Raw genomic sequence first — 27,507 nt, forward strand, 5'->3', positions numbered from 1 at the left:
CCTGTGCAGTCATCTGCTCTGCATCCATGTGGTTTCCTGAAAGGATTGCCACGTCATGCACAAAGATGCATTATTTTGTGCGTGTCTGTGCAATAATACAGCCTTCATGTTCTCAGATTCAGGATAGATCAGAGATCATAGAGAAACTGAGGGAGATAGGTTTCCATGGCAATACCGTTTCTTTTTTCCTTGTCCGCTGTTTGACGTCACATCAGGCTCCCTGGTAAACCTTTAACACAAGGGTGTGTGTGCACAGATGAGAGCAGAAGAGGTACTAATAGAAAAGTAGGTTACACAAGGCTGCAAAGATTCATATTCATACTCTGTGAATGTAGTAGAAGCATGAGTGTCTGACCTGCTTAATAGCACTGCACGTCTTAGATACACGATCTCTCTCACGTTTTAAATGTAGCTAGCACAACAAAATAATTCTCGTTCTTATTTTCTAACACCCTCAAGTCCCTTTTTATTCATTCTCAGTTTGTACGAGAAGATCGGCTTGGGGGGTGTCTGCTTTTTTAAACTGCTGTTGCTGCAGCTTTAATGCTACACATCAATCACCTCGTGAAGGCTTTTTGGTTTTTTAAACTCAGCCTTACCCTGGTCCAACACTGGTCCCGGTCCAACACTCTGTGTGCAATTCCGCCATCTTGTGGTAACTCGTGACTCTTGTGGCTTGATCAAGCAGCAAAAAACAGCCTCTGAACATGAGATACAACCAATAAAACTTCCTGTAATTCTTAAAGAGTTAATGCAGTTCATTTTTTCAAACAACTTTAAATTAAAGCTCAGTTTGCACTTCAGCTACATGATGATTTTTTAATTCATAATCCACTATGGTGGTAAAGTTATATAAGTACTTATATAATAAGGAAGTAAATAAACACAAGTAATCGTTTAACATATTTAAAAATATTTTTGCATTAAATGTGTTAATTTTTCATATATTCATTAGATTATGGTGTTTATGCTTTTTTCATTTTTTTTCTTGTATTGTCTAATCTACATAGTGTAAATTCTTTCAATTGTTTTACACCAGGTTCTATTCTAGTGTATAAATGTGCTGTCACTGTCTATCATCAGCCTGAGCAGATAAGTGACTTACAGTGGGGCAAAAAAGTATTTAGTCAGCCACCGATTGTGCAAGTTCCCCCACCTAAAATGATGACAGAGGTCAGTAATTTGCACCAGAGGTACACTTCAACTGTGAGAGACAGAATGTGAAAAAAAATCCATGAATCCACATGGTAGGATTTGTAAAGAATTTATTCGTAAATCAGGGTGGAAAATAAGTATTTGGTCAATAACAAAAATACAACTCAATACTTTGTAACATAACCTTTGTTGGCAATAACAGAGGTCAAACGTTTACTATAGGTCTTTACCAGGTTTGCACACACAGTAGCTGGTATTTTGGCCCATTCCTCCATGCAGATCTTCTCGAGAGCAGTGATGTTTTGGGGCTGTCGCCGAGCAACACGGACTTTCAACTCCCGCCACAGATTTTCTATGGGGTTGAGGTCTGGAGACTGGCTAGGCCACTCCAGGACTTTCAAATGCTTCTTACGGAGCCACTCCTTTGTTGCCCGGGCGGTGTGTTTTGGATCATTGTCATGTTGGAAGACCCAGCCTCGTTTCATCTTCAAAGTTCTCACTGATGGAAGGAGGTTTTGGCTCAAAATCTCACGATACATGGCCCCATTCATTCTGTCCTTAACACGGATCAGTCGTCCTGTCCCCTTGGCAGAAAAACAGCCCCATAGCATGATGTTTCCACCCCCATGCTTCACAGTAGGTATGGTGTTCTTGGGATGCAACTCAGTATTCTTCTTCCTCCAAACACGACGAGTTGAGTTTATACCAAAAAGTTCTACTTTGGTTTCATCTGACCACATGACATTCTCCCAATCCTCTGCTGTATCATCCATGTGCTCTCTGGCAAACTTCAGACGGGCCTGGACATGCACTGGCTTCAGCAGCGGAACACGTCTGGCACTGCGGGATTTGATTCCCTGCCGTTGTAGTGTGTTACTGATGGTGACCTTTGTTACTTTGGTCCCAGCTCTCTGCAGGTCATTCACCAGGTCCCCCCGTGTGGTTCTGGGATCTTTGCTCACCGTTCTCATGATCATTTTGACCCCACGGGATGAGATCTTGCGTGGAGCCCCAGATCGAGGGAGATTATCAGTGGTCTTGTATGTCTTCCATTTTCTGATGATTGCTCCCACAGTTGATTTTTTCACACCAAGCTGCTTGCCTATTGTAGATTCACTCTTCCCAGTCTGGTGCAGGTCTACAATACTTTTCCTGGTGTCCTTCGAAAGCTCTTTGGTCTTGGCCATGGCGGAGTTTGGAGTCTGACTGTTTGAGGCTGTGGACAGGTGTCTTTTATACAGATGATGAGTTCAAACAGGTGCCATTCATACAGGTAACGAGTGGGGGACAGAAAAGCTTCTTACAGAAGACATTACAGGTCTGTGAGAGCCAGAGATTTTCCTTGTTTGAGGTGACCAAATACTTATTTTCCACCCTGATTTACGAATAAATTCTTTACAAATCCTACCATGTGAATTCATGGATTTTTTTTTCACATTCTGTCTCTCACAGTTGAAGTGTACCTCTGGTGCAAATTACTGACCTCTGTCATCATTTTAAGTGGGGGAACTTGCACAATCGGTGGCTGACTAAATACTTTTTTGCCCCACTGTATTTAAAGACAACTTTCAAATATTCCAGCAACAGTAAGTGGCTAAAAGGTCAAGCACTAATGTAATAAAACAACATGCGAAATACATAAAAACTGCATCGCCTGCAAAGCACCATTCATCTACTACTGATCAAGATAAGGTAGAATAAGAAATTATGGAGAATAACATTTTAGGAAGGAGCTCAAATTAGGATCATTTTGCCTGAGCCTGCATAGAGCCTAAATCCATATTAAGGTCCCAGCAGGTCTGCATGAGTGCCAGGTGCATGCTGACAAGGTGTTAACAAAAGTCCATGTGTTTGCTTCAGTGGCTGCTGTGGGATGGAAACTGTGAAGTTATTGGCTGGCCGAGGGTGTCGTGGGCTCTCAGCCACATCGCAGAGACATGACCTCTCAGTAGTGGGCATCTCAGAGGACATGAGGGTGACAGGAGACCGAAAGCAAATATATCTCGTCTGTCTATAGCACAAGCCAGAAGCGATTTTAGCATCGCCTTTAATAAATTACCCTCCCCTATACAGTACATGCCACTTTTTACAGCAAGTTGGCTTATTATATTTTCATTTCTTATACTGGGTTTTCAGAGTGTGCATATCAAATAAGTTATTTGCAATATTAAACATAGCTATTGCATTTTCAGGCTCTTTCTTGTGTTGTTGGTATGTTACTCAGTATTTCATACGACATAAACTTCCAAAGCTATGGTTCCACTGCAGAAACACACTTAATTGACACATACCGGTAAATATGAAGCTTCATTGGAAATGACAACTGCACAACTTCAAGCGACACGAGGAATCATACATTGAGTAATAGAGAACCACCTGTCCCAACCATTGTATAATAATTTAGCTCTTTTTACCCAGTTTTCATAGAGTTTCATGGGACGCATCAGGAACCAAATTAGCAAAGAGTTGAAAGTCAAGTCAACTTTATGTATATAGCACATTTAAAAGACATCAAGTGTCGGCCAAAGTGCTGAACAGAGGGATAATATAATCAAATAAAAAAGAATTAAAATAGGTAAGATAAAAAACATTGTAAGACATCCACATATATATAGACACACAGAGGCAGACTCTTATATACACTTGTTTGTAGAAATACATATGTACATGCACATATGCACATACATATACAAAAGTGTACACATTCACACACAAGCACAAATACGTGAACATAACATACGTGTATAAGTATACACATGCAAACATCATCCAGTGACATAAAAGACCAGACTAGCTAAAACTGAATAAAAGTGTCAAAGAAATCTGAAAGCCTTTGAAAATAGGTTGGTCTTCAAATTTGATTTGAAGATTTCCAAAGAGGAAGAGAATTTTATAAAAGAGGGAAGATTGTTCCAGAGTCTCGGAGCGGCAGTGGAGAAAGCCCTGTCACCTGGATATTATGTCTCATTTATAACAGTGGTGTCTGCACAAAATAAGTCCTGAATGAGGTGTATGGGGACGGAGGACTGTTATCTCACAAGTTATCCACCTCACATTCCCCACCCAGTGAGCACTGTTTTGTCTAAACTGGTGCTAAACTGTGAACTGATTGCCTTATAGTCATTTGTGAATGTTAAGTCTCAACTCCAGTGTAATTTGACAAATTTCTCTGACCACAAACATTAGTACTGCATTATTAATTGCATGTCATTTTTGTGCCCAGACATTTTGCATGAAACAGTGATGGTTCTTGTTACCACTGTATCACAGGCTTCTAACAGCAGCTTGCCAACCTTTTAAACAGCCCATTAGGAGTACTGCTGGGAAAAAACATAGTAATCAGTGATACCGCCAGAGTAGCTGTGCTCATTTTTAAAATGAACTTTTTCATTGCTATTCTTATCCCTGTTTAAGACAGCTGGATTTCTCTCCATCTACCCTGTGTTTTCTCTCCCTCCTTGACTTTTTTCATTGTTGCCATACAAGGTAACTCTTGCAGCCAGAAACTGCATTCTTTTCCCAAGATTAGCATGATTCCTCTCAGCTCCTGAGACAAATCACAGCCGTCGACTTGTAAACACCAGAGCTGGTTCTTCAGCCAAAATCTTTTAGGACTAAAGCTGTTGTAAGTGCTGTACTCTACAGAAACTACAATAAAACAGGAGTATGCACATGATCCAGATGAGTGTACCCCGTTAGCTACAACAGCTAATTCCTGCAAAATCTACAGAAAATCTCCACCTGAGTCTTCATGATCTTACCCTCAGCTGGACTGTGAAGGACTGGGATGGATTGATACCACTGAGATCTCTGTTTTTATTACAATTGTGAACATTTTAAATGCATCAATTTTCCAATACAGTTATACTTGCCTTCTGTGTTGTTGATTGTGTCGTTGATGTTTTGTGTTTATGAAATCGCCACTTTCATATTTTACAGCCAATTACATGCGTCAAGAAGGGAACATATATTCAGTTCTTGATGACGTTGTTATCTGCATATCCTTTTTTCTCTGCATTTTGTAAATAAATGCACACAGTTATTATAAATGCATTCTGCAGTTTTCTGGGTCTGTCTAGATCTAGATGTCTTATTTCTAAAAGCATTAATTTATTTATTTCTTCGCAGTTTTTTATTTTAATGTATTAATTTATTCACTGTTCTTATGTATTTATTTATTATTTTTTGTTTTATTCTTGTGCTATTGCTGCATTTTCAAGAATTTAATGCAATTGTATGACCGATAAAAGTTTACTGGGTGGTTATTCGTACACATTGTTTTGGATGTAAATAGCAGGTCTGTCTTATCCACCCATATAATTTATAGTTATACATAATAACAAAAGCTTTCTGAATCATAAAAATCTGCACTGAAATCATTCCCTGCTCCATTACAGAGAATGATTTCTGTGCAAATCACTTCTCTGACACACTAAAGCTATTCTCTCTTTATAGAGCTGTGTAGAGGACACTACTGGAACTGAAATAGAAACGGAGCCTTCACTAATAATTAAACATAAACGCTTTCTGAAAGTTTGTTGTAATGATGCAAATGGAGAAACAGACAGACCCAGACTGCTGCTCCCCACACGATCCATAAGAGGGTGCACTTTCTCTCTTCTCATGCTCTCTCTCTGTCCCTCTATCTCTCTATCTCTCTCTCGTTGTCCTATCCAGTCAGGACATGAAGGGTCACCACAAACAAAGAGGCTTTAGAGGTGAATAACCCCAGCTAGGAGAACATGCTGGCTGGGCTCCCTTTGTGTTGCTGCGGTCATAGTGTTGTTCCAGCGAGCGTCAGCACTAACAGCAGCTGGTGTGCTTCAAGCTCTTACTGGCAAATCCCACTGAGTCATCAGCAGGCTGTTCCTCTTTGTCCACAGGTTTAGGTGAGCCCTGTGACCTCCTTGTTGGAGTCCTGTCTGCTGGGTGTCACACTGCAGCACCACCTGCACTGACATTAGGACACAGCAGGGTGGGATACAGGCACCCTTTAAAACACCTGTTGTTCTAACTCGAGCAAGATGTGACCGTGTGCTTACTTTGCCATCCTTAACATTATTACCTTCCTTATGTACTGTTTTCTTCTGTCCATGCTGTGATGCCTGTAAGCTGCTCTTTTGCTAACATTTAGCCAAACTTAGCCAAGTTAACCCTTTAACATTTAAACAAACTACATACATGGCAACATTTATTTCATTTGATGCGATGAAAATAGGAAGCATGAAATAATGACTGAACACATATTTGCACCGAGACATTAAAGAGGTAATAAAGGACTATTGTTCCTGTCAAGTTGAACTCTTCGAATAGTTTACACCAGGAGTGTCGGACTCCAGGCCTCGAGGGCCAGTGTCCTGCAGGTTTTAGATCTCACTCTGGGTCAACACACCTGAATAAAATGATTAGCTCATTCCCAGGCCTCTGGAGAATTTCAAGACATGTTGAGGAGGTCATTTAGCCATTTATAATATTAGTGATGTGCGGATCGATACTGAAATATTGATTCCTCCCATACCAGTCATTTATGCTCTAAAATTGATTCTCATATTAAAATATCGATATTTTAGTAATTTAGGGTAAATTTGTAGTTTATAGAGTGGAAAGAAACTATATCATTCGGATTGTCTACATTGGAAGGAACTACTTCCTCTTCCGCCTTTAATAGTCATGTGTGAAATACAGCTGTATAAATGTGTCGCAGCCCCTGGCGTGCACACTCACAACAGTGGCTGAGCGTAAACGGAGTCATGTGTGGACGTATTTTACCGATACATGTGGCAAGAAAGTGAGGTGTTGTGGCAACACCTCTAACCTTGTCAAACACCTCAGAGCAAATCATATCACAGAATATGACGAGCGTATGTTGAGGCGAACTGAAGAGGAGAGGGACAGGTGCTGCTAGGGCGAGACAGACGTCTCTCACGGGGAGATACAAAAAAAGGTTTTTGTACAAAGTATTGGTATCGGATCAGTATCGCTGATACCACCCTGAATTTTACTTGGTTTCAGATCGGAAAGGAAATCAGTGGCATCGCACATCACTATGTAATATATCTCAACTCCTAGGTTACTTTTTAAAATTCCCAGCTGCAGGAAATATCCCCACATTCAGTCAACAGCATCTCCATAAATCCACGGACTCCTTAATGATGACTGATTGAGAAATAAAATAAGTCTCTGTTCCAATCAACACGTTAAAAAATGTGGGGGAAAAATGTAAATAAACACTTTCTAACACTGAGTCACGACACTGATGTTATTGAATCTTTGTTAATACTTCTCTGCATCTCTTCAATAGCTGTTCTGTTATGTTTATGAGAATATTAGAGCAGCCGTATTGGTTACTATAAGCATTTCCTCTTCTTTTAGCTGCTCTGTTCAGCGGTCGCCAGATCTGCCTCCATCTCGCCCAGTGCTTAACATCCTTTTCTGTCACACCAACCCTCTCCACGTCTTCCTTCATGACATTCATGAATCCTCTCTGACATCTTCCTCTTTTCCTCCTGCCTGGCAACTCAATATTTTATATCTTTTGTCCAATATGCCCACTATCCTTCTGTACATGTTCCCAACCATCTGTTCAGCCTGAGCTGGTCACTCCCAGAGAAAACCTCAGCATATTCAACTCTGACAGCCTAACGCCTCCAGTGCCACCATCTCCAAACTATACATTACACTAAGTCTCATTTTCATCTTGTTGCTGTCCTTCTTTCACAAGTCACCCCGACACCCATCCCCACCCACTCCATCCTGCTTATACCTATTCTCAGTGAATTTAATGTAAACAATATTCATAAAATTGTTCAAATTCATTTGGTAATGATGTCATTAATCTGTATTGCTTGAGGAAAAGCTTAGATCAGGTCGTGGATGCAGTAAAGAGGGCGTTACGAGTAAAAGAAGAATTAGAGGAATTTTAAAGTTTAATAAATCATGCTCTTTTTCATCAGGACAGAGGAGGGTTTGAAAATCATTTTACACTTTCCAGCACTCATGAGCATGAAGGGATACACATACTGAGCACAATTCTTTTTTATTAAATGTGCAAAGAACATGAGATAGACTGAAAACATGCGATAGACTGTCTAAATGTCATGGACACGGCGGAAAGACCCCACATTGGGACTCATTGCAGCCCACTCATTGAAGCGGCGGTACTCTCCTCTTTCCAGGAGATACTGGCGTCCACGATAGTTGGGAAGCTCGTAGAAGACCCAGGCGCCATCCTGCACTTGGGCAGAGTGAACCTCCCGGTGGTGCCAGCGGTCGGGCAGGTTGTTCTCATCTTCAGTGCAGTCCAACATCTGACCGCTGAAGTCAGGACGCTCATAAACACGGACCCTGAATGCACCAGAGGTCTGTAATGCAAACATCAGTTCAGTCTGAGTGGTAATACCATTTGTGTTTTACAACAGTGCTAACTGGCATCTACAGCCATGTGAATGCAGTATGCATTTTAAAAAAAATCTATTTGAAAAAGACACTAGCAAATATCCGACATTGATCTTGGAATATAAATCATTTATCATTTCTAAGCTCTTCAGTCTAATTTGTCATAAAACTGATTAAAACCTGAACCTAAGTGAAGACTAACTGGGGTTTTCATTGTCAATAAATGTAACATCTGGAATAGACAGTTAAACTATCACACTAATGACATGAGGTGAAAAGTTACTAAAGACTGATTAATTCCACTCACGTTCCGTATGATCCGACATGACCTGATGCTGTCATTGTAGCCCATCCAGCTCTGATAATGTGGATACTCCCCCCTGGTCAGTATGTACTGGTAGCCCATGTAGTTAGGCCTCTCGTAGAGTACCCAGGACCCACTCTCTACGCGGATAGAGTTGCAGTGACTGAAATGGGCGTTCAGCTCTGGACAGTCACTGCTGCACTCATAATAGCGACCTTGGAAGTTTCTGTCTTCATAAAATACGATCTGTGAATGGATATGCATATTCACACTTCATGCTCGAGGTGCTGCTGCTGCAGTTGAATCTTTAAATCAGATAATGTTCGTCCTCCTACCTTTCCCACACGGTCCATGTTTGGCCCTCACACCAATTTTTGAGCACCGTTTCTTTATCCCACCTTTTACATAGACATTATTGCCTACAGCCTTGGTCCAGATTTATATATGCAGTGTATGTGGGCACACTGAAATGCACTGCCAGGGGCATCATTGTTATTTTAATAGCCTCAGCATTTATATCAGCACAATGGCTGATGCTGCATTTGTTTTAGCTTTATACAGTGTTTACAGTGGCTGACCTTTTGATCTGTCAAAGCCTGATTCCAGAAACGATTTATTGATCCAATTAAAGTGTCTGCTGCAAAGCTGCTGCAGCTGCACCTGATGCTGTAAAGTTGGCTTGTGGCCACATAGCAACATGATACTGGCTTTAACTAGGCTTGAGTGGAGGGGACAGGTGATGCTCCACCCTCCATCAGCAACCCCACCTTGGTACAAAGTCAGCTGACAGCTATCACATGAGCTCTGCCAGACGTGGTGTACAGCTACATGTAGAATTAGGAGCAATACAACGTTTGAGAGAATATATATTTTCATTTCCTCTAACTTGTGGTGAAAAGATTGAGATCATGCGATCTCCCCTTAATGTATTCACAAGAAGAGACAAGTGCAATGACACATTCAAATTAAAACAATATATTTGATTAACAGGTCACATTTTAAGCCTTTATGATTCTTCTGATGGAGCCTACAACTGCTTTCAGAGCTCCCCACTCTGAGCAGTGGTGGTACTCCCCTTTCTCCAGCAGGTACTGACGGCCGCTGAAGTTGGGGTGTTCAAAGAACACCCAGGTCCCCTCTAGAACCTTGCAGGACTGGACTTCTTGCCGGAGCCATTTATCCTGGACTGACTTTATGCTTTCTGTCAGCTCCAGAGATTGGCCAATAAAGTTAAGTCGTTCATACAGCATCAGCTTGTAGGGCCCTTTGGGCTGAAAGTAAAGAAATGTAGTCAGTTTGACGTGTGACGTGTTTTTCTACTGATCACTTCTAGGCGGAGACTTACATTTCTGATGATCCTGCAGGATCTTACACAGTCATTGAATCCCATCCAGGAGCTGTAATTATTGTACTCTCCTGGACCAATGACATATTGGTAGCCGGTAAAGTTGTTGCGTTCGTACAGAACCCACCAGCCACCTTCTACTTTCACTGAATTGCATCGGCGGATGTAACCATGCAGGTTTGCTGAGTCCCCTTTGCAGTCATAGGACTTTCCTTTGAAGTCCCGATCTTCAAAAAACACAATCTAGAAAGAGCAGAATTATACAGAATTTTACTCGCATCGAATTCAATCTGAATCTGTGTTAACTGAAATATCTACAGCACTAAATTTAGAGCCCAATTAGATCGTCTATGAATGCTGTAAATTCTCACCTTCTCCATCTGCCGAGCCTAAAATACTACACTAAGTTACCAACGTAGTACTCTTTATACATGGCAGAGACAATGCTACCAAATGCATGGTTAGCAGTGCCTGTAACCATGATTACAATTCAAATATTCGTCTAGAGTCTGCCTATTGTTCTTACTCACTGAATTGCTTTTCCGAACACAATGATTGTTTAGCAGTGCCAAGAATCTAAACCTGCTTGGTCTAAACAGATTTGAAGAACAGCTATAAATGTGTGTGTGCAGTTTTATGTAAAGCTTTTGTTAAGCTGTTGATTATGAAAGTTTGAGTTCAAATAAAATCTATGATCCTTTTTTTAACCTTTTTTCTTTTGTATTATTATCTGCATGCAATCATGGAAACAAGTAGTGTATGTGTATCCTTGAATGATGAAACATTAACTGAACTGGTGTACAGAGGTCCCTCATTTATCGTGGGAGTTACGTTCTAAAAATAACCCACGAGAAGTGAAATCGGCGAAGTAGCAAACTTTATTTTTTACAATTATTATAGATGTTTTAAGGCTGTAAAACCCCTCACTACACACTTTATACACGTTTCTCAGAGAGGCATGAAAATTTTCACACTTTCCTCTGTTGTTTAAACACAAAGTTCAAACCTTGTAGAAAAATAAGTCCAGTATTATATAACGAAACCAAAGGCTCCCGCAGGTGACGATGTTTCGTTGACATTGTTGTGTTTGTTAGGGAGAAAACTTACAAACATACAGTACAGCACATTCAAATATACAGATTTATGTATATTTGAATACGAGGCTGCGAAAAGGTGAACCACGTTATAGCGAGGGACCACTGGACTCACAAATCATATCTCTTAGGAAAAATTCCCAATATCAAAAAAAAAAAAAAAGAAAAAACATATAAAAGTAGAGTATTTTGAGTCAAGTTCCCAATCAGGGAATTTGCTAAAACCAACACTAACAAATATGAGAACATTACAGCAATGTTTTAGTAAGTTCATAACCTTACAAGATCATTATAACCTGTTCACATCCACCAATGACCAGCCAGCAGCTTAGGGTGTGTCTTTGAAATAGAAATAGCTTCAAATCAACTCTCTTAGATGGAGTTCTTCCCTTTATACTACAGGTGTATTATCCATTATTCTATTTCAAATATGTAAGAAGACAAAATGTAACCTAACCCAGAATAGGTCACTTGCAATGTGATGGTTATGTGATGGAAGTTAAGAAATTCAATTATGATGCATTTTATCAATGTAAAAACAATCATTTTAAGTTTAGCCCTATTCATGTTATAGGTTCTATATTGGTACAGTGATTATTGATTTTTGATTTTACAGTTGAAAATGGCCATCTGAAAATGCATTTTTCTGTTATTTTCATCATGAACCTAAATACTGCAGGATGCCTAAAAATGAAGCTTATGTTATACTCAGTTAATTTGTTTAGTAAAGTTCAGTAACCACAGAGTGATATAGCAACCTAGTGTGTACCACAGAGTGTAATAAACACAGTGTATCAGTGCTTATACAAAAAAGTGTACATACACTTTTCTAAAATGATCAAATGAAAATAAACACTATATCATCGTTTTATATCTTATTTTACATATTTGTACTGAGCCATAGAGTGGAAACGTAAAAACTACAACTTTGCAAGAGGGTCTTTATCTTTATGCAGCCATCATTTCACTCAGCAACATGCATTATTTGAAAATGTTTAACTTTTATGGGTTTGTAAAAGAACTTTCATCTTCCTGTTGTTAAATTTACTTGTTTTTTCTCATCTGATTATGCATATATATAACTAGACCTCTGGGTTGACTTAAGCAACTTCAAAAAAGGTTTAAAGAAGATGAAGGAGAGACTAAAAGCAGCTGACATAACAGGTAATGTAATAAGAAGCAACAGAGGCTGCATTGTTATGAGTAAGAAGTGTATTTATTTATTTAAGTATAGCACTTGGAGTGCTGGAAAGAAGTACAGGGTATAGGAGGGAAAAACAGTGTTGGAGGGAGGAACTTCCGGATCTTCTTCAAGAGTTCTAGAACTTATTTAAAGGTTACAAGACATCCATGGTATCAAGACTCTGTTGGTTGTCTTATCAGCAAGACAACCAACAATAACCAAGCAATGTTCTAGAATACAGAGTCCTGCAGCTTGATCCGTCTGTCAGATTAAGAACATTGTTGGCTTGGATAATTTTTTCACAAGCTGCAGAACCCTACTTTGGTGCTGCTGCTCTAGAGTTCTGTGACCATTCGGAAGGATCCTGCAGCAGGGGAGTTGGCGCCCCAGTCTGTATAGTTGGGGTACTCTCCACGTTCCAGGAAATACTGGTGTCCATGGTAGTCTGGTTGCTCATACAGGACCCATGCACCATCCATCACTACGCAGGAGCGCAATTCCCGAAACTTGAAGGTCTCATAAACTGATGGGCAGTCTTCGACACACTCAGCTGCCTGGCCTCCAAAATCCTGCTTGTCGTAGAATCTGATCTTCCAGGATTTTCCATAGACCTGTAGCAAGTCAAATCTCACAAAATCAAGTTGGTGTTTTGCATTAAATAATAATACTTTGAACTCAAAACTACACATGGTTTCTTGGCTGTTTTCCCACTTTCCTTAAATAATTGATGTGCATTGGCACGGGCATAAAGCACCCAGCTGCCAAATCATGAGCCTTTTATCTCTCCTTTTTGTCTGTTGGTCTTTGACTGATTACTGCTTGGTTGGTGCACTCTGTGGTATTTTGCTGCAGCCAAGCACTCCTCTACAACTTGTTAGAATAGGCTTATTGAACCTTGGAGAAACTGGGTCACATTATGATATTGTCAGAGCTGTTACATTAAAAAGGAAAATCAATTCTAAAGAATGAATGTTAGTGTCTACCGCCTTACGTTTTTAATTGAACGACATGACTTGATGCCATCGTTGAATCCCATCCAATGCTGGTGATCGGGGTATTCACCCGGGCTCAGGATGTACTGGGAGCCTGTGTAGTTGGGATGCTCATACAGCACCCAGCACCCACTATCCACCTTAATGGAATTGCAGCGACTAAAATATGAGGTCAGGTCAGGACTGTCAGTACTGCACTCATGACTACAGCCTTGGAAGTTCTTGTCTTCAAAGAACGCAATCTGGATAGATGAATATACAAAAATTACTCAGTATTTTACAACATTAGAATACTTTGACTTCTTATGCAAATAAGACAGGCGATAGTTTGCACTCTATTCACTCAAACAGCATTTGTTCCTTACCTTCACCATTGTTACTGATATTGCTTGCCTGCCATCCAGCTGCAGCTGTGTTGTGGCTTATATTGAAAAGTAGAATGTGCAGACGAGGGAAAGCTATTGTCATCTAAATTACCTTGATTTGCATATCAGCAAAATGGTTTGGTCAAGTTTGATTTCCCTTTGTCTACATGTGATAGCCTCATATCAAAGAAGTGCCAAATGTGACATGTAAAAGTACTACTACTTGATGATAAATGTGTTGTTGTTTTTTCCACTGAATTCTTAGTCTCGGTCAGCACTCTCTTTTTGTACACCTGGAAATCATTTGGTTATTTATCCACATTTACAGTTTGTTTTTTGCAGGATGAGATAACTAATGCATTTTATCATGAGGGCAAGAAGAAGCAAGGCAGTTATTTAGTTTTGGATGACTCTTGGCTGTATTTAACCCTGAAAATAGGATCTCTTGCTGCTTTTGTCAATAATTTATATCCATATTTGTCTTGTTCTTGTCAGTGATTCATGTATTTTGCACGCTAATCTAAAGACCTTTTCACCTGTAAACAAGTGCGCTCCCACAGACTGCCAAATTAAAGTTTAAATATCTTCTATAATATGACTTGTATAAACAGTGGTACTATTGGACATAATATCCATTAAATTTTCTGTTATTTTCTTTGATGAGCGATCAAAAAGGTTGGTAATTACAGGTCACTGTTGGCTTAGGATGCTCCATGATGGGCATGGTTTCTGATTATAGTACATATTAAATAGAGTTAGACTTAATTTGGTTTTCATTTTAGTTACATTTAATTCAGTAGTCTGATGATCTTGTGTATGTTTAAATACATACAAAAGTTACATAAAAATGCTAAACAGTCATTAAACTAGTTAAAAATGATTAAATACACACTAAACACTCTACGTTAAAGCCATCATTACTGCCAGCGATACACTTAATTGTAAATGCTTTTGGTTTTCTTGTATCTCTTATATAATGCATTGTATACATTGTACACTGAAAAACGTTTTGCTCAAAGCAAATGCAGAAATTCGCTGACTTCTTTAATTTCCATTCTTGCTCTTTTTCCCAAATCTCTTTAACCTTGTGAGGTATAGACCATAATTGATCAGTCATGATCTATTACCCAACCCTCACCCTGTGCTGTCTGTATGTCATACTAATCTGTTCTTATTTAACTGTTCATCAAAGTATTGGCATTTTCAGTTTGTTTTCCTTTTCTCCAAAACATAGAGGATGACTCACAGATTCTCATGGAGACACAGCTGGGAAAAAGCCAGAGAAAAACAAAATATTAGATCTTTGGTTGGTATTCTCAAAATCAAATGCATCTGCAGTGGGGGAAATATTGATTTCCCCCACTGCAGATAGATAGAAAGATTGACTTGATAGACTTGATTTTGCCACCATATAGTTGCCCCTTGCTGACCATTAGAAAGAATGCAGCTTGTATGCACTTCATCACAGGACCTGCAAAACTAATGGGGGAGGGGTGTGTGTGTTTTGTTTTTGTTTTTTTCTTTAAACAGACGTGTTGCATTTCATGGCATTATGATTGCAAATACAAATTTTTGCAGATGCAGTAAAGTAAACCTATGGTCGTTTGAAAATGATGATAGTGAATTCTTACTGGTCTGAATTGATACATCCAAACAAAGTACAACAATTAAGCCAAACACACAGGTTAAATGTGACCAAATGAAGATTTGTGTGAAGACATGTAGAAACTGTAGCTCAGTTCTCCTCCCTCCTCTCCGGCCTTGTGTCTTCCATCCACTTCCCCTCCCTTTGTTCTGGATCGTGATGGCACAAATGAAATTAACAGCGATCGCAGAGCTGCTTATTCATCAGCTTCCAGATAATTTGAATGACAAAACCCTGTTACAGCGCGTATCAAGTATAAAAGCTGTCTGGCAGCCACAGGTTGTTGGACAGTTTCCCACAAATACAGAACATCAAACATGGGCAAGGTATGCAGAGAGCAGACCGGAAAACAAGCACTTTTCAAATTTAAGACAAACTCTGCAGATGAACAATGGAGAGAAATAAAAGAGAAGGTCAGCTCTGACATCTTTTCTAAATCAATTTTGTAAAGTTTTTTCTTTCTTTTCCACAGATCATCTTCTACGAGGACAGGAACTTCCAGGGTCGCTCCTATGAGTGCATGAGCGACTGCTCTGACATGTCCTCCTACCTGAGCCGCTGCAACTCCTGCAGGGTGGAGAACGGCTGCTTCATGGTCTACGATCGCCCCAACTACATGGGGAACCAGTATTTTCTGAGGAGGGGCGAGTACTCGGATTACATGTCTTTTGGCATGAGTGACTCTATCCGATCCTGCCGATTAATTCCTCAGGTACTCAGGGATTACAACAAGGAAAACATGTCTAGTTCATATAATATCATAGTTTATATGATATTAGAAACTATGATATTGTTGAGCTGATGAAACTGCTTTTCACACACTAAGTCTGCAAATCTGATATCAGCAACATTTCACTGTAGCCTTTAACGGTCCAACGTTTCCTCTCCTCCTTTAACTAACAGCACAGAGGCTCTTACAGGATAAGGATCTATGAGAGGGAGAACTTCCAGGGCCCGAATCACGAGCTGATGGACGACTGCGACAACATCATGGACCGCTACAGCCTGTCTGACTGCCAGTCATGCAATGTGATAGATGGCCACTGGCTGATGTACGAGCAGCCCCACTACAGAGGCAGGATGGTCTACCTGAGACCTGGAGAGTACAGGAGCATGAGAGATATCGGATATAGTGGCATGAGGCTCAGCTCTGCTAGACGTATAATGGATTCCTGTTGATGCAAAGGAAAATAATGCGCTGAATAATAAAGTGAAAGATTAAACTAATGCCATCTGATATTGAGTAGATTTGTGATGTACGTGTGTGCGGGTGGGTGTGTACGTGTTTGTGTGTGACTGTGTATTCATATCTCTGTGGGGACCAAAACTGTAAGTTTACTATACTTTTGGGAACCAACAATTCTTATGGGGACAGAATCCCAGTCCCCACAAGTTTAAAGGTATTTTTCAGACTCAAAATGTGGTTTTAGTGTCAGGGTTACAATTAGGTTATGGTTAGGGTAAGGAGCTAGGGAAGGCATTATGTCAGTTAGACGTTCCCACAAAGATATGAATACATGGTAGTGTGTGTGTGTGTGTGTGGGGAGGGGGGGGGGGGGGAGTCGGGTGTCAACTACACTGTAATATATGAACTCATGCTAAAAAGCACACTACAGAGCTATAATAGCATACATAATAGAGGGATATTCAATTCCTCTAATTTCTAATGCAATTCTAGTTTATTTATAATAATCACAAAAATAGTTGCCCCAATCTCCATTAGAGAAGATCCTACAACGCATACAATAATAATACAAGAGCACATGTGTAACTTAAGACAGTATTATATCTGCTATGAAAATATCATGTTGCAGAAATATGTACAAAATGCAGTTAAATTACACATTGTCACAACAGTGTATATAAAAGATGTGTGCCTTAAACCAGATTTCTTTCTCCAACAGGAGGTGCCGCCTCTTGTTGCAAAAAGAATTGCAAAAATCTAAAATAAAATTCCCATTTATTTCTCTTGATCTCAGGCCAAACTAAACAGTTCATGATCTCAAGTTTCTTTATATCTAGTTTCAAGTCATGCTTCTCCTTTTGTAAAATATGGTCAATATGAGAGTCAAAATGATAAAAAAGCAGGATATGCATTTCCTTGATTGTCATGTCATGTTTCAAAAGCAATGGTGAAGACACTCTGGATTTTATATGCTACACAGGTTACAACACACAGTTTAGACTGAATGATTTGTATTCACAATAAATGTTATTAGTAATATCACACATACAATTAAACACGCTTCTTCTGGGCTATAGTCTCAGCAGCATATTAAACATATCACCTCCCCATAAGGAGAATCACGTGCTAACGGCTGTCTAAATGACTCGGGTAAAGTTTGTAGCATGCGTGCTTGTTGTTTTTGTCTGCTTCCACTTGTCTTTGCACTAGGATGCTGTCGGAGTAAATGTGCAGTCATATTCGTTGTGTTCCCACTAGTGCTGTCAGCGTTAATCTCGTTTAAATGACGTTAACGGCACAACACGGCAAATCTCCGTTAACGAGCTACCGTGGATCGCCCCGTGCGTGGGGCTGGACAGCCAACACGTTAACGAGCTAACTGCGCTAACACACTAGCTCCCACCCATGTAATTGAGCATTGCGTGGCGTAGTTCCAAACGCCAGATCTGAATGAGGGTGGGGGAGGTTCAATTTGCCATGTTGCAAGGAGAGCTTAACTTCTGTCTCGCTGGCTTGCCCTGCGCTCAGTGAATCTGCGTTCGACTACTCCGCCTAGGCTGCACTGTCGAGCGCAGATCCACTGAGCGCTCAACACAGACAGCATCGTCAGAAGGAAAGTTGATAAAATAAATTTAAAGTTTTGTATTGTTCGATACATATGTGTACCGAACCGAAAGCACTGTATCGAACGGTTCAATATCGACAGACAATATAGACAGTGTTGGGAAGGTTACTTTTAAAATGTATTCCGTTACAGAATACAGAATACATGCCCCAAAATGTATTCTGTAATGTATTCCGTTACGTTACTCAATGACAGTAACGTATTCTGAATACTTTGGATTACTTAATATATTATCATGCTTTTTACAACAACGTAAATGTACTATTGCTGTGTGATTTATTACTATTACTGAAGGTCCGCGACTCCGAACTGTAGTAAAGGGACCTCTGACTTATACGACGGGGTCCCTGTCGGCTTGTAGCCGAAAAATAGCTTTACTTTGTTGTGTGGGTCAACTTTTCTTGCGAGAGACAGAGAGAGGCGTTGAAAGGCTGCTCCAACGGAACTTATTGTTTTCGGAGGAAAACACAAACACGGTGTACAGTCGAGTCTTAATAGCTTACTTACAACTGGGCTCGTCAGGCACTCTTCTTGGCTGAAGTGGTTATTATTATATTTACATGCTTCCAGCTCCCGTTTTTCCTCGATGACAACTCGTACCTTTCCACTCCCCTTTTTCTCCCTCCTCGCGCTCACAGACATATAACGTGTATGGCAGTGCATTCTCCCTGCAGCACGGACTACACTGCCCATAATGCTACATTCTTTAGAGCTATGCTTGTAGCATTCTGCCTGTTAGCTTAGCACAACAACAACAACAACAACAACGAACAGGCGCTCTCTCACCCAGGAAACACACAGTCGCAGAGAGAGAGAGAGCGTCACCATGTAACCATGGCAACCGTAACGCTGCCGCCTGGAACGAAAGAACGTAGCTGTCAAACAAAACCCAAACAGTCCTGACCCGCGACAAAATGAAACAGGAAAGTACCGCAGTGTAATCCATTTATTTCAACAAAGTAACTTTATTCTGAATACCACCTTTTTAAACGGTAACTGTAACGGAATACAGTTACTCATATTTTGTATTTTAAATACGTAACGGCGGTACATGTATTCCGTTACTCCCCAACACTGGATATAGATACATACAATGCTGAGGATGATGTACATCAGAGGTCCCTAACCTTTTTTTTGCTACGGACCGGTTTATGTCTGACAATATTTTCACAGACAGGCCTTTAAGGTGTCGCAGATAAATACAACAAAATAAAAGCAGTACTGGTACCAAAAAAAAGACGATTTATTCATAACACACGGGAAAAGACCCAGGGATAAAAATGATAAAAACAAATAATGATAAAAACTGATTAAAAACCCCGAAAACCATCAATTTCACACCCAAGCCTCAACTCTCGCAGCCCGGTACCAAACGACTCACGGACTTGGCCTGGGGTTTGGGGACCGCTGATGTACATGATGCAGTGGTAGACCGTGATCACCAGTCAGTATTGGTAACTAGTAAATGTGTTTGCGGAGATGTAAATGCTGTGATGTAAAAACTACAGTCTTTTCTTCACAAATGTAACTGTGTTTAAATCTAAAGTTGAAGCATTTGTACATTTGATCAGTTGCTCAGCTCTGATATGCATTCACATAAGAGTAACAGAGTGCTTTTCAACACACAGCAATCACTGACAGTACAAAGAGTCCCAGCTGATACATCTGCTCACTGTCACCCACCTGTACCCCATATGAGAGCCACAGAGGTTGGCACTGCACCAGATGCATACAGTCTGGAATAATAACCATTTACAGAGCGATTTAACAAACATTATAGCCCTGTATGGTATCCTGCTGAGTAAGATATTCAAAACAATGGCTCCATAGATCATTTAGCCATCATGATGGGTATAAAAGTGACAGAGAGCTTGGCTGGGCCAAGTACGAGTGGAATCAGGGACAGAATTGACGACCAAAATGGGCAGAGTAAGAGAGAAATTTACAAACTGTTGCTGTAATTGAGACCAATAAACACTTGATTAAATCATACATTAAACTGTTTTATTTTCAGATCATCTTCTATGAGGACAGGAATTTTCAGGGTCGCTCCTATGAGACCAGCAGTGACTGTGCTGAGCTCACCTCCTACCTGAGCCGCTGCAACTCCTGTAGGGTGGAGAGCGGCTGCTTCATGGTGTACGAACGTTCCAACTACATGGGTCACCAGATGCTGGTGAGAAGGGGAGAGTACCCTGACAACCAGCGGCTGATGGGAATGAGCATGAGCGACTGCATCCGTTCCTGCCGCATGATTCCCATGGTATGTAAGACCTGAAAATATATAGAAATACACAGAAACTATGGGGTACCCCACATGTTTCAAAATAAAAGCATCTATCAGGCACTGAGAATATTTTTTGCTTGCATCTGCTGTGCACAAACTTGTAAGCTTCTTAATCATTTTGTGCTTTACTTCTATCTACTTCTATTTTCTGCAGCTATATGTGTTAAACAACAACTCTAATATTGCTGATAAAGTAATGATCTGTCCTTTCACAGCACAGAGGGCCTTTCAGCATGAAGATCTATGAGAGGGATAACTTCGGTGGTCAGATGCACGAGCTGATGGACGACTGCGAGAACATCATGGACCGCTACCGCATGTCTGACTGCCAGTCTGCCAACGTGATGGATGGCCACTGGCTGATGTACGAGCAGCCTCATTATAGAGGCAGGATGATGTACCTGAGACCTGGAGAGTACAGGAGCTTCAGGGAGATGGGAATGGGTCCCACGGACATGAGGATTGGATCCATCAGACGTATCATGGAATCCTGTTAGGCAAGACAGACAAAATAAATAAACTGTTAATAAACAGTTCATATCTGTTTCAGTTCATCATTTGGGTCGACTTCCCTGGCAAACTCACAAACCTGAGAGAAAAGTGCATGAATTATCAGCAACTGGCTGCTCTTACTGTTGATAGTTTATCCACAGTGTCACTTAATTCTTCTACTTATGAAATGTGTGGTGTCATATGAAGCACATGCCACTGAAAAATAAATTACTTAAATGTAAATAAAGCCGACATTACAGAACAACAGTTGTCTTTTATTTATGTTAATGCATGGTGCACTCCTGGTTAGCATAGGGCTGCTTTTCAGTCAGTTTAAATTTCCTGTTCTGCTCTGTGAAAACAGAAACAGAAAGTGTGTACATAAGAACATCTTTTGGTTTTATTGAAATACATTTTGTGTGGCAGAAATAACAGCGATGCATAAATCAGATGTATACAGGTAACATAAATGGTTAGCACACACTACACACAGCGCACCCAGTAACTTATACTCAATCCCAGCCTATTGGTCTTGATATGTCATTATGTCTTCAGACTTTCTACTTGTTACAATTCTCATAATGGCCATCAATAATGAAAGTGAAGGGTAATGATAGCTCTACTTGCCCTGCGTGTCCTAAAGATGGAGATTTTACAGCTGTGGTGAGGACACTGCATATAAACTAAAAGAAGCTTCCGCATCTTGTTTGTTCTGGATCCTGAAGGAAGGAAGATTTAGAGCCACAAGAGAACACTTTACTTTTATGTAAGCTAGCAAGGTCATGACAATGTTGGAACACAGCTGTTTGACAAGAATTTAAAAGGGCTACTCAGTAATGGTCTTTCGCATCAGAGCTGGCTGAAAGAGCATGGGTCCCAAACTTCAATGAGCTGTGGCACTGTCATCTCATGTGAGGGCCACTTTAGTGTTAAGGTTGTACAATAAAACAAACAAACAAATATTTATGAAAATGTAAATGTTTTTTCTCACTCTTAACTAATTGAAGCCTTTCATGAACTACCAAATGAATATAATAACTATAACTGTTTGTATTTAACAAAATGACAGTGCAGACATAAGTGAAAACTTTTCTTTACAAATAACTAACAAAGTCAATCCCTCAACATGTTTGTGCTCTCTGCTCATATTGCCTTATTAAATCACTTTGTGCTTTTTAAAGAACTTATTTTAACATTGGACTCAACAACAAACAAATCCTCCCCAAATTGCATTATATTTCTTCACGTAGGGGTGATGTAGGCCGCAAGTGGCCCCCGGGCCGCGAGTTTGAGACCCCTGTTGTAGAGCGTGGAATATTTAATTTTTGTGTTGACAGTTTGGATTTTTGAAGCAGGCAAAGTCTTTATAAGCTGAAGGTTGCTCATTTTGGCCTTTACATTCTCGAGGTAATGCTGACTGAATATGGCAATGTTTTTCTGGTGGAAATGTAACAAAAACATTATAGTGGGATTGTTTAATCCCACTATAATGGGATTAAACAATCCCATTATAGTCCATAATATCCATATTGCACAGGCTCTCCACCATATCTCCCTGACAACTTATTTTTTTCTGTTTTCTGATCCGTATACAATCCATAACAAGTAGAAAGTCTGAAGACATAAGTGAAGTTATCTTTTTATGGAGCACAACCATTGCAGATATAAATAATTTGGTGATGCTTTTCCTATTAAAACTGGTCAAATTGCCCACTGTGATAAATGTCTATACCAACCTGATCTCATGTTGTCTGTTCATTTGAACCAAATAAACAGCAACTCTGCAGTGAATCTTATTAAATGGTATCCTGACAGACTTAGTGCTGGATGCTGTTTTCTAACTTCATCATTTTAACTTGTTCACATATTAGTATTCCCACAACTTGCACTCCTCACGAGCAGCCAAAAAATGCTCAGTTTATTTAAATTATTAGTTCAGAGGAAATTGATTACATGAAATGTTTCAGTTATTCATGTTTTTAAATCTTATCATGTTGCTCACTTGTAGCTGAACAAATTTCTAAAAACAAAAGAGAAGAAAACACTAAAACTTTCTACCTTTACATATTGCACAGGCTCTCCACCATATCTCCCTGACAACTTATTTTTTTCTGTTTTCTGATCCGCATCTAATGCTCTACTTAACTGGACAATAAATCAGTTTTTGTGTGTTTTCATACCTCAAAAAAGGAAATGATCTCTACAGTGTTCATGTTTATATTTATAGTGTTTTATATTTTTACATAAACATATAATGACTTCAAAAACATCTGTTAGTAAATGAAATGTCCTTTACACTGAAGACAGAAATGGTTGTCATACTACAGTTGGAAGCTTCTATTTATTTTCTTTATGTGTAGCAACAATACCACATGTATACACTACATGCATTTCCACTAGTGTGGCGTCACAAAATAACCCTTTAGTTCCCTGACTGCTCAGTAGGCTTCTATGCTGTGTTGCTGGGTCAGGGGTTTGCACAATAGACGCCACACATCCTATGTTCCCACGCTGCAGGTATAAAAGTAACAGCTACCACTGACAGGAATACACAGAAGCCACAGCTCAGTCCTGAGGAACCACCAGAAGACCGTGACCATGGGCAAAGTATGTAAAGCATGGGAAAGATGTTTATTCATTAAAAAAAACAATCTGTGGATTCCTATTCTAACGAGCTTTGTTGTTCTTTCAGATCATCTTCTACGAGGACAGGAACTTCCAGGGCCGCTCCTATGAGTGCATGAGCGACTGCTCTGACATGTCCTCCTACCTGAGCAGGTGTCACTCCTGCAGGGTGGAGAGCGGCTGCTTCATGGTCTACGACCGCCCCAACTACATGGGAAACCAGTATTTCATGAGGAGGGGCGAGTACGCTGACTACATGAGCATGATGGGCATGAGTGGTGGTATCAGGTCTTGCCGTACGATCCCCATGGTAGGTGTAAAGTGGTGGTACTTCCATATAAGACCTTTTTGGAATTAACATAAGTTTCATGCTTAATTTTATTTTGTCTTGTGTCTATAAAACAGTACAGAGGCCAGTTCAGGATGAGGATCTATGAGAGGGAGAACTTCGGTGGTCAGATGTACGAGCTGATGGACGACTGCGACAGCATCATGGACCGTTACCGCATGTCCGACTGCATGTCCTGCAACGTGATGGATGGCCACTGGCTGATGTACGAGCAGCCCCACTACAGAGGCAGGATGATGTACATGAGGCCCGGAGAGTACAGGAGCTTCAGGGAGATGGGAATGAGCGGGATGAGGTTCATGAGCATGAGGCGCATCATGGACATGTGCTAATTTTACATTTTGACTTCAATAAATGATATAAATTTCTAAATTCTTGTGTCATGACATTTACTTTCATCACTGTGAACCTTTTTAAGATCATTCATACTGAATTCAAATGCATTGAGTATCAGTGGAAACCACCGAGTAAAAAACATGTTTTCATTCTTCTTTTGAATGGCATCTCCAAAAGACTGAATTACCACCTGTTTCTATTTGATTTGTAGAAGTCAGCTGTGGTAGACAGCGATATATGGATATGCATCCATATATATGAAGAGATTTGCTTCATTTTGGGTTCAGGGTCAACAAATTATCAGTATTTATTAGTAGTAGTCATTGTTTTGGAGCATCAAAGTGATATAGTTTATGGATGTAGTTCCATTCTGCCAGCTGAAAAGCACAATGTCAGCAGTAGTGATGTTCTGATTTGCAAAAGGAGAAATTAATCTGAAAGGCAATAACAGTACAAAGATATAAGGAACATAATTGTGTAGTGTTTTTCTTCAACTATCTGAGTATTCAGGTGAATATATTTCACCAAATCTTTACCCTGATTGGTTTTGACAGACTGCTCGAGAGCCAATTAGAATGCCTGAATAAGTAACATGACCACAACAGAGATGACGTTTGAGAACTGACCGATAAAAGCAAGGCACCAACGAAAAGTCAGTGGCTCATATGGAGAAACTGGAAGAGTAGGTTTCAAATAAATTTTACCAGCTGACCATATTTGATGGTTGTGGAATTCCAGGTGGAGTTTATCTTTTTTTCTTACTGTCCCTGCATGTGTTTCTTCTAGATACCCCAGTTTCCTCTTACAGTCCATATGCATTAGGTTAATGGTGATTCTCAGTTGGCCATGGATGCAGATGTAAGAACATGTGGCTGTCTGTCTCAGTATAGTAAGAACATGTAAACCCCAGCCATCTAAGGATTCAAACCCAGGACCTTCTTACTGTGAGTCAGTGATGCTAACCACGGAACCACTGTGCTGCCTCTAAATCCAGTTCCCCTACAATCCTAAATGATTTCAGATCATTTGCACTTAAATCAGTTTTGATAAAAATATTTGAAAACTGGTGAGGTAGGCGATCTTGAGAAAAACAGCAGGTGGTTGACCCGGTCTCTCTACAGGCTAGTGGGAAGAGTAGAAGATGCCACAGTAACTTTGTTCAACTCAGTTTTAAAAAACTTGGAGAGAAAAGGTTCTCAGCCACAATATTAAAACCACTAATGAGGCGAGGTGATTAATGAGTATTGATCATTCTGTTACAATCCTTTGCTTTTCCAGAAAAGTTTAGAGCATTGCATTCCTGTGGATCTTACTTTGACACTGAGCGTCTGCCTGAACTTAGCTCTGAAGTGACTTGTGACACACAACAGAGATTCCAAGGCTTTGTTTTGACATCCAAACTCCCCAGATGACAGTCCAATCAAAGAACTCCTTAATGAGCAAGAACAAACCTTTCCTCCACAACTGCCTTTTAGAAATGTACTGCAAACACTTTAAAACTACTTCAACAGAGGGAACATGTCTGTGTGAAAAGAGGAAGTAAAGCTTGTAGAAGTGCAATGAATACAGTTATTTCCTTTTCTAAAGTGGTGTTTTTTCAAGGTGTTTGATCTTTTTTATGAAAATAGTTTATGATCAGAAATTATTATCAAAATTATTCAAAAGAAAGACAATGAAAGTAAAAAAAAAAAAAGACTAAATACCTAATGATCTCACGGCCCAATTCCTATTTTTAAAACTTCATAGCAATGGAAAATGTCAAAAGATGAAGACTAAAGAACATATACATTCATCTGCACAATATGAATCTGCTGAAATCATTTATTCTGTTCATGAAATTGTCACGGTCTGGCTGGCAGACCGTGGGGAGATGGGGAAATAGGACCCAAACGCCGGACTCTTCAGTGCAACAGTGTTTATTTACAAGGTGGTGAAGTAAACAACAATAAATCCCCAGTTTCCCAGACTCCCGTGTAGTGTCTTCTTCCCAAAAGTCCCTCTCTGCCCCAGTGTCCCTTGCACTCCCCGTGCTCACTGCTCTTTCTCGTCCCACACTATTCCTGAGGGGAAAACAATAGAGGCAGCCGTTACACACTTATCCCAGCAGGGATACACTCACACTTGACTGTGGTTGAAGACTGACGTGTAGTCAAACGTAATAATCCAGCGTCGGTGGAAGCTCCATCGCTCATCTAAATAGCTCCCCCGACAAGCCCAGATGAGGAGCAGGTGTGCGGCAAGGACTTCGGGTGTGGCCAGCCCTCAAGTTAGGCCACACCCCCAGGGCTGAAGGTGCCTGTAACTTGGCCACAGAAGAAAGGCAACACACACACACACCTGCCTACATACAGATCTGCACAGGGGCAGTGCAGACAACACACCAAATAATAATAATAATAATAATAATAATGATAATAATAATAATAATAATAACAATAACAACAACAGTCATAGTCCCCACTGCCCACGGACCCTGAGTCCCCAGAGCCGGGTCCGTGACAGAAATAACAAACAAACAACTCTCTTTTTTTGTAAATACCACCACTTGAAAACAAATTAAATATACAAATACCTGCCATAGCATTGAAAATCACAAATTCAAACTCAGTTATAACAAATCACCAAGTATACTATTTCTTTTTCCCTCTTTAACTCATACTCAGGAGTTTGGCAAAAGTTCGTATTATTAGCCTTGAGGGGCTCACTTTTACATACCTGATGAAAACAAATCCACAAACTACTATCTATTTATCTGGCTTGATAACTGCTATCTGGCTTGTTCATATAAACTCACTATTGTACTATACAGCTTGCAGAAAATCTATACTTTTCAAAAGTCATTCACATCTATATAAATAACGTTCTAAGCTATTTTTATTTAAAAAAAAAAAAAAAACAACCTCTGCTCTTGTGAAAGGAAAATTCTGTTAAGAGGTTATGACCTTGTTGGTATATGGGTAAGCAACTAAAAACTGTATAGGCTTCTATAACAGCTTGCTGTGTCAGGGCTTTGAACAATGGACAGGCAAACTGTCTTTGTCTCTGGCCAGGTATAAATACAACTTGTTCAGACAGCCAGTGCATCAGTTCAAAAACAGTTCTCTAAGAGACCTGAATCACCGCAGTCAAC

General features: G+C 40.0%; 5 protein-coding genes and 1 pseudogene across 6 annotated transcripts; 3 read left to right on the forward strand and 3 right to left on the reverse strand.

The window, feature by feature from the left end:
- Positions 1-8,243: 8,243 nt before the first annotated feature.
- On the reverse strand, positions 8,244-9,406 carry LOC146690448 (gamma-crystallin M2-like). 2 transcript variants are annotated; one of them, XM_085435017.1, is made up of 3 exons: positions 9,378-9,406; positions 8,858-9,125; positions 8,244-8,516 (listed from the first exon to the last, which is right to left on the reverse strand). In XM_085435017.1, the coding sequence occupies exons 2-3, from the start codon at positions 9,116-9,118 to the stop codon at positions 8,244-8,246; spliced, it is 534 nt and encodes a 177-aa protein (XP_085291143.1). In that variant the 5' UTR covers positions 9,119-9,125; positions 9,378-9,406. The 2 variants fall into 2 exon arrangements, with proteins under 2 accessions (XP_085291143.1, XP_085291142.1); XM_085435016.1 differs by lacking the exon at positions 9,378-9,406 and adding an exon at positions 9,190-9,207 and having other exon boundaries at positions 8,858-9,100.
- A 446-nt stretch (positions 9,407-9,852) lies between these two features.
- On the reverse strand, positions 9,853-10,579 carry LOC146690449 (gamma-crystallin S-1-like). The gene is made up of 3 exons (XM_085435035.1): positions 10,571-10,579; positions 10,200-10,442; positions 9,853-10,125 (listed from the first exon to the last, which is right to left on the reverse strand). The coding sequence occupies exons 1-3, from the start codon at positions 10,577-10,579 to the stop codon at positions 9,853-9,855; spliced, it is 525 nt and encodes a 174-aa protein (XP_085291161.1).
- Positions 10,580-12,741: 2,162 nt separating this feature from the next.
- Positions 12,742-14,557, reverse strand: LOC146690450 (gamma-crystallin M2 pseudogene; annotated as a pseudogene).
- Positions 14,558-15,795: 1,238 nt separating this feature from the next.
- LOC146690451 (gamma-crystallin M3-like) lies at positions 15,796-16,657 on the forward strand. The gene is made up of 3 exons (XM_085435018.1): positions 15,796-15,804; positions 15,951-16,190; positions 16,382-16,657. The coding sequence occupies exons 1-3, from the start codon at positions 15,796-15,798 to the stop codon at positions 16,655-16,657; spliced, it is 525 nt and encodes a 174-aa protein (XP_085291144.1).
- A 3,551-nt stretch (positions 16,658-20,208) lies between these two features.
- On the forward strand, positions 20,209-21,072 carry LOC146690452 (gamma-crystallin M3-like). The gene is made up of 3 exons (XM_085435540.1): positions 20,209-20,217; positions 20,303-20,551; positions 20,791-21,072. The coding sequence occupies exons 1-3, from the start codon at positions 20,209-20,211 to the stop codon at positions 21,070-21,072; spliced, it is 540 nt and encodes a 179-aa protein (XP_085291666.1).
- Positions 21,073-23,665: 2,593 nt separating this feature from the next.
- Positions 23,666-24,373, forward strand: LOC146690453 (gamma-crystallin M3-like). Its single transcript, XM_085435541.1, has 3 exons — positions 23,666-23,674; positions 23,760-24,002; positions 24,098-24,373. Exons 1-3 carry the CDS (start codon positions 23,666-23,668, stop codon positions 24,371-24,373), a joined length of 528 nt encoding a protein of 175 aa, XP_085291667.1.
- The last annotated feature ends 3,134 nt before the right edge of the window (positions 24,374-27,507 follow it).

The sequence above is a fragment of the Copadichromis virginalis genome, linkage group LG16 (genome assembly GCF_057382275.1).
Source record: "Copadichromis virginalis isolate Kocher_CV1m ecotype Utaka linkage group LG16, C_Virginalis_male_GT1.1, whole genome shotgun sequence".
Classification (NCBI taxonomy): Eukaryota; Metazoa; Chordata; class Actinopteri; order Cichliformes; family Cichlidae; genus Copadichromis; species Copadichromis virginalis.